At 57.7% G+C, this 6,088-nt stretch overlaps 1 protein-coding gene across 1 annotated transcript; it reads right to left on the bottom strand.

Moving 5' to 3' along the window:
• Positions 1-2,643: 2,643 nt before the first annotated feature.
• Positions 2,644-5,067, bottom strand: LOC127016189 (dentin matrix acidic phosphoprotein 1-like). The gene is made up of 4 exons (XM_050896543.1): positions 4,993-5,067; positions 4,845-4,892; positions 4,110-4,364; positions 2,644-3,950 (listed from the first exon to the last, which is right to left on the bottom strand). Exons 1-4 carry the CDS (start codon positions 5,044-5,046, stop codon positions 2,652-2,654), a joined length of 1,656 nt encoding a protein of 551 aa, XP_050752500.1. The 5' UTR covers positions 5,047-5,067; the 3' UTR covers positions 2,644-2,651.
• Between the last annotated feature and the right edge of the window lie 1,021 nt (positions 5,068-6,088).

The following is a 6,088-nucleotide window of genomic DNA, read 5'->3' as shown; positions in this document are numbered from 1 at the left end:
CCCGGGAGGGACAGTCCTGTGGGAAGCCGTCCTGGCAGGACTGGCAGGCAGCAGCCAGCTCTGGCACCAGCTCCCCGGCCTTTGGGGAGCAGCCAGCCAGCAGGAGGCAAATTTCGGGCATCGCTGGCGTGGACATGCGTGCAACCGCAGCATGTCCCTGGGAAAGGCACGCGAAGAGGACCCACGTGCAGGGGGAGTGCAGCTGGCCATCCCCCAGCACAGGGTGCAGCAGGGTGCCGCATGCCCTGTTTGCAAGGCACACACCCCTCCCGCTCAAACTAAAGCCAAATCAACCCAGTTTTTCTCTCCGTGCATGAAACAAGAGGAGGATGAGTGCTCGCCGTCCCCTTTGCGGGGGGTCGAAGGCGAGCGGCCCCCTCCCCAGCTGGGCCGTGCTCCTGCTCGCACAAGGATGAGGACGGACAGAGGGTCATGCACAAACTGCAAGAAGCAGTTTCACGGTGCCCATTTCATCCCACCCTTGCGACGTCTCGGCCATCCTGCTCACAGGCTGGGCTCACCACAGAGCTGCTTTCGGTCCCTTGCTTTCCTGAAGGGACCCGAAAAAAACCTCCCAGTCCCCATCCCCACCAGTTGTCCCCACACAAACGCCACCTCTGAGGGCCCCGGGGATGCGACTGAGCCCTGCGGCCGAGCCAGCACCCGAAAGGTCCCCGCTGCCTGAGCAGCAGCAGCACCGCTTGCTGGACACGGGAGAGTTCACAACAGCGCCCTGCGCTGCGCCGCCGCGCAGAGGAGCCAGCAAACACATCATTACTACAATCTTAAACCAAAGTGACAGCTGTCACCCAGCCCTTTTTGCACCTCTGGGCTGCAGCCAAACCCCGTGCTTGCAGGGGCTGTGCACCAGCATTTTGGTACGCACGATCCTGACGGGCATCATCACCATCACAGCATCCCCAACTCCTCAGGCAGCTAAGGCAAGGGATCCAAAAAATAAGGGGCAAGTCACAGCCAAGGTATCCACCGTGAAGTGGGGCGGAGGAGGCAGGGTCAGGAAAGTGGCTCGTTCCCGGGGCAGTAGTGTGGGGAAGCTGCACGTTTCAGAGCTGATCTCATACAGAAGTAGAAAAAGCTTACACAGGGTGGAAATGAAAACATAAATTCCACTAAAACCAGCAGCTGTTCAGCTCCCAGCTTTTGTAGTGGTGAAAAGAGTCTACAAATTAAGTGCAGTTTTGCTATAAGTAGTAACAAATTATTTCATTTCTTTACTGGTTCTTGAGTTCGGTATTGCAATGCCCAGCAATGACACCGCTGACCCAAGGCAGCTGAAAGGCATGCATGGACCCCTTGGAGACTGTCCCCTGCAGAGCCACAACTCCATGCTGCAAAACTGTGCAGCTATGCAACAACCCACAGCTTCCTCCGTCAGCATCGATACACATGCTGTACAGCTTGTCATACACACGTGAACAAGTAAGAAGGACCTGGATGGGATTTTAAACAAATAATCTGTTTTTTACTTCCTTGCTGGTAGGAGAAAAAAAAATAAAATAAAAGGCACACTGAGTAAAAGAGGCTTTACCCATGATCTACCAGCCCACGATAACCCCTCTTCCCCTGCTCACCCGCATCTCTGCTGCAGGGGACCTGGCACCAGGGGCCACTGTGGGCACCCAGAGCCAGTGGTCCGGGAGAGCCCCCGTGCCTCTCGGCATTCCCAGCACCTCAGGAAGAGCAGAACAACCCTTGCTTGCATTGCAGCATGTGATGGCCATAATATAGCAAAGCCCCAGGCCCAGCTCGCTGGGGTCATTAGCCAGCTTTTCCAGTGCACGCTGGGTCACCTAGGGGCAGGGGTGGCCTTTGGGGTGCCTGGAAAGAGGGGAGTGGGAACATCCCTCAGCCTCTGCTTTCCCCCTCACCCCAGCATGCTGCAGATCCCTGTGCAAACAGCCTGCCCTTTGCTCCCTGCTCGCTCCAGTCTGACCCCAAATCGCAGCACCAGAGAGAGAAAAACAGCAACACCTCAAACCGCAGCACTGTGGAGTTTGATGGTTTTAATGGTGATTAAAGAAATCAACAGGGTACATTTCAGCTTTGAAATAAAAGTGCAAAAAGGATACAATATAATGTTTTCTGTACATTTCTTACAAAATATTACATACATCCCATCTTGAAGTGGTACTTCACACACCGCTGAGCCCATGCACCGCATGTGCACACCAGCTGTAGCTTTTCCTCCTTATGTGCAGGACGTGGAGCTAACGGAAAGCTTCCATTGGAGTCTGGGCAGACGCTTTTAGGGCAGTGGTAGGTAAATACAAGGGGTGAACACAGGGACCTTTCTGCCCAGCATGCCCAGGCGCAGCTCCCAGAGTGCCGAGCCACCACTGTGCCCTTGTGGCAAGCGGGCAGCATCACCCTGCTGACACTCACAGCTCTCAGCTGCTCTCCGGTTTGGTATAGGAAATGGCTTTTCTTGCTGCGGTTTGGCGTTTTCCCTGTGTCTGGCATCTCCTCCCACATCGCGCTGTGTAGTGTGCCCAGGTCGAGCCCTGGCAAACCCGCCTCCATTTTATCCACAGCATCTCCTCAGGAAGAATTCAACCAGGCTATATAGCAAATAAATTAAACCCCTCCTCCCCCCATACCCCCGAGCACCGATGAGGCTGTAAGGGCACGTGTCAGTACCCATCCTGACAGTCGTTGTCATCGTAGTCGGCAGCAGGCTTCTTGTGGTAGGCACCCGGCCGCCGTTTACGGCTCCTGCTCTCCAGGCTCTGTGGCGAGCTGTCATCCCCACGGCTGCTGGACTCATGGGTGGCATCCTCCTGGGAGTGGCTCTCCTCCTCATCATCATCATCCTCCTGGGACTCGCTGTTATTGCTCTCTGTGGACCTGCTGTCCTCACCTGTATTGTCCTCTTGGCTGCTGTCATCCTCTGGGGATACACTCTGGCTCTCGGCTGATGTGCTCAGCACATCCCCGTCAGGGTCGGAGTCATTCTCGTCCTCCTTTGACTCCTCCACAGTGTCCTCTGTGGACTGGCTCTGGTCGTCATCTTCCCCGGACTTGCTTTGGTCGCCCTCATCTTCCCCGGACTCACTGTCAGGCGTGGATGGCGCACTCCTGTCCTCGGCAGACTCCCGGTCCTCCTGCCCTTCCCGGGACTGGCTGCCGCTGCGCTCGCTCGATGTGCTCACCACCTCCTGGGAGATGTCCTCCGGGGACTCCCCCAGCTCTTCGTCTGACTGGTCAGTGGTGCCCTCCCTGGACTCGCTGCCCTCACCCTCCCTGGAGGGGCTATCCTCCCCATCTCCATCCTCCCCAGAGCGGCTGGTGCTGTCTTCCTCTGACTGGCTGTCGACAGGCTCTTCCGACTGACTGTTGTCCTCCACGGACGGGCTGTCTTCTCCCAAGTCAGCATCCTCCACCTCTGGGGACCTGCTGTCTCTCTCCTCCCAGCGGTGGGAGCCAGCCCCCTGGCCGCTCTCTCGGCTGCTCCCCAGGGCACGAGGGCCAGCACGGCGCCCCTTGTAGCTGCTGCCCAGGCCATCGAAGATGGAGGGGTCATCGCCCTGCATGGCTTCGTCCTCAAAGTCGTAGCTCTCCTCCTCCTGGCTGCTGCTGCTGCCCCCTCCCTGCCTGTAGGTCCGCTCATACCGGCTGCCAAGGTAGCTCCTGTACCACCGGTGGTCCGCCCCGATGCTCTCGCTGCTGCTACTACTGCTGCTGTCGCCGTGCCCTCTGCCAGCCCCGGCGTCCCCACGTCCAGTGTCGTGGCCGTGTTCACCTGCCCCGTCAGCACCAGCCACATAAGTAGGACCTTCGCCCCCCTCCTCTTCTCCCTTGTCATCGAAGGTGTCGTCCCCACTGTCGTCCTCCTCGTCCAGGAGCCCGCCGGCGTGAGAGGGAAGCCCATTGACTCCAGTGCTGTGGCGTTCTCCGTTGTCACCGTCATCAGCATCACGTGCATCCTCCTCCTATGGAGGTGACAAATGAAGATGAATGCAAAGGCTTGCAGGTCACAGGCGCTATCGGCACTGCTCGCCGTGCAGGCCAAGTGCTACCCTGACCGACAGCAGATTTGGGGCTAAGCGCACTTTCCTGGCAGAGCAAAACACCCCTCTCCACTCACTCACCAGGAAACCAAGGCCGTTGCCATCCCATGCACTTGTGTCCTCGTGGTCCACCCGGTTCAGGTGCCGAGCCTCCCCAACTCTGCCTCCCTTGTCTTGGCCACCGTGCTCGCCCACCTCCTCACCCACGGCGTTCCCACCTGCCGGGTCCCCGGCAAGGGCATTGTCCCCCTTCTCCGCACTGGCAGGTGGATGTCTGCCATCTCCACCACCCAGGAGGTTGCCCAGCTTGTTGATGTAATCTTCACTCGCTGTGTCCTGGAGGCAAAACATGACACGGTGCTTTGGTTTATTAAACACCACTGCACATTTACTGCTATTGCTGCAGGATGATATATCGCTCCTAAGCCATGCAAGTGCTGAAGCCTTTTTCATCGCTCGCACCTCAGCCCTTCAGTTGTTTCTGCTGATGAAAAAAAAAAGTAGCCACCAACAAAAGGGCAACCCAGAAAAGCCCAAACCATGATGGTTCAGAGCACAGAAACTCCTTTTTCAGGACCAACACAGCAGAACGCATCAAGTGAACTGGGAACATGCACAGGGAAGCAAGGTGAAATGAGGTGAAACCAACCCAGCTTGAAAAGACCGAATAGATGGGCAAAGCTCAAAGACCCGCAGAAGCAGCAGCTCTTCCCCCAGGTGCCGGGTCCAAGGATGCCTGCACAGGGCTGGCTCCCCACCCCAGACTTCCTCCGCAAGCGGCTGCCATCTGCGGGACTAGGGCACCCCCCGGCTTACCTCCTGCTGGGCACTGTGGTGGGGGCGGCCGGGCTCGCGGTCGGGCACCTAAACACATCCAGGAGACATCTGATCAGTGATCGGTGTGCCTTGGCTGGGCAAAACCGCCAGGGTTTGGGGTTTGAGTACCTGTCCAGTGGGTACTTACAGGGTGAGCGCAGGCTACGGCCCAGAGGAGCAGCACCAGGAACGCAGCCCTCATGTCGGTTGTGGTCCCTGCAGCTGCAATTGGGATCAAAAGTATTTGCACACTAGAGCAAAGCTTTGCACATGCCCCTGCCTGTAACCTGGCCCCACAAAGCCCTTCCAGCTGATACAGCCTTGCTGTCCCGGCACGTGGTGCTCAGCCTGGCATGTCATCAAACAAGCCAAGGATTTGTCCTCATGCCACCTCCTAGCATCTCCTGTGCAGGAACATCCCTTTAGTTTGAGATTTGAAATACCTGACCATATTCTTGCAGATTTTTTGTCTAAGCATCATTAAAGAGTGGGAAAGCTCCTCTGAATTCCCTGTTCCCACAGTAATGTACCTGCCACCCAGGTGAGCTCGGTGGCTGTGACAGGAGCCAGCACCACAGATGGGCAGCGCTGTGAGACCTCGGGCTGCAGAGCTGCGCCTCCCACCCGGTGTGGTCCCCACAACCCTGTAAAACCTCCTGCCGCCTCAAAGCGGAGCACCCTGATACGATAACCCCGTGGAGAGGTGCATCCCCAGTGGCTGCTGGGTCAGTCTGGCATCCCAGCAGCACTGCTGCCTATGCAGGCAGGTAAATCAGCGGGGGCTTTCCTCCAGCTCTGCTCTCATTTTCCAAGTCCCTTAAGCAGCCCAGCACTGCATCCCCACGGGGCACGCTAACCACACTGCACATCACCCTGCACCCAAAACGCGCTGGAGCAGAGCACCACGCTGCTGATTTCTTCCCTTACGAAGCTACACCTACATCCCAGCCTACAAGTCTCTCCTGCTTTCTACCAAAACTTGCAAGGAAATCTACAGCCCCTGTCCCCAAACGTTGCCATTTGCACTCCAGGCAATGCCAAAGCAACCCAAAGAAACCAAAACCTTTACCTTGAGGCGTGGTGCAAGCCAGCGTCTCCTCTGGTGCTCAGGATGGGACGAGCTGGCTGCCTGTGTTGGGATGCCCCGGGCTGTGTGCCCCAGCGTGGCCGCGTGGGCATTTAACCACTGGCCAGCGCCAGCCCCAGGCAGGGGGCAGCCAATGGCACCGGCGGGCAGCGCTGCT

Source organism: Gymnogyps californianus, chromosome 4 (assembly GCF_018139145.2).
Source record: "Gymnogyps californianus isolate 813 chromosome 4, ASM1813914v2, whole genome shotgun sequence".
In the NCBI taxonomy this organism is placed as follows: domain Eukaryota; kingdom Metazoa; phylum Chordata; class Aves; order Accipitriformes; family Cathartidae; genus Gymnogyps; species Gymnogyps californianus.
This window is presented reverse-complemented; position numbering and strand designations above follow the sequence as displayed.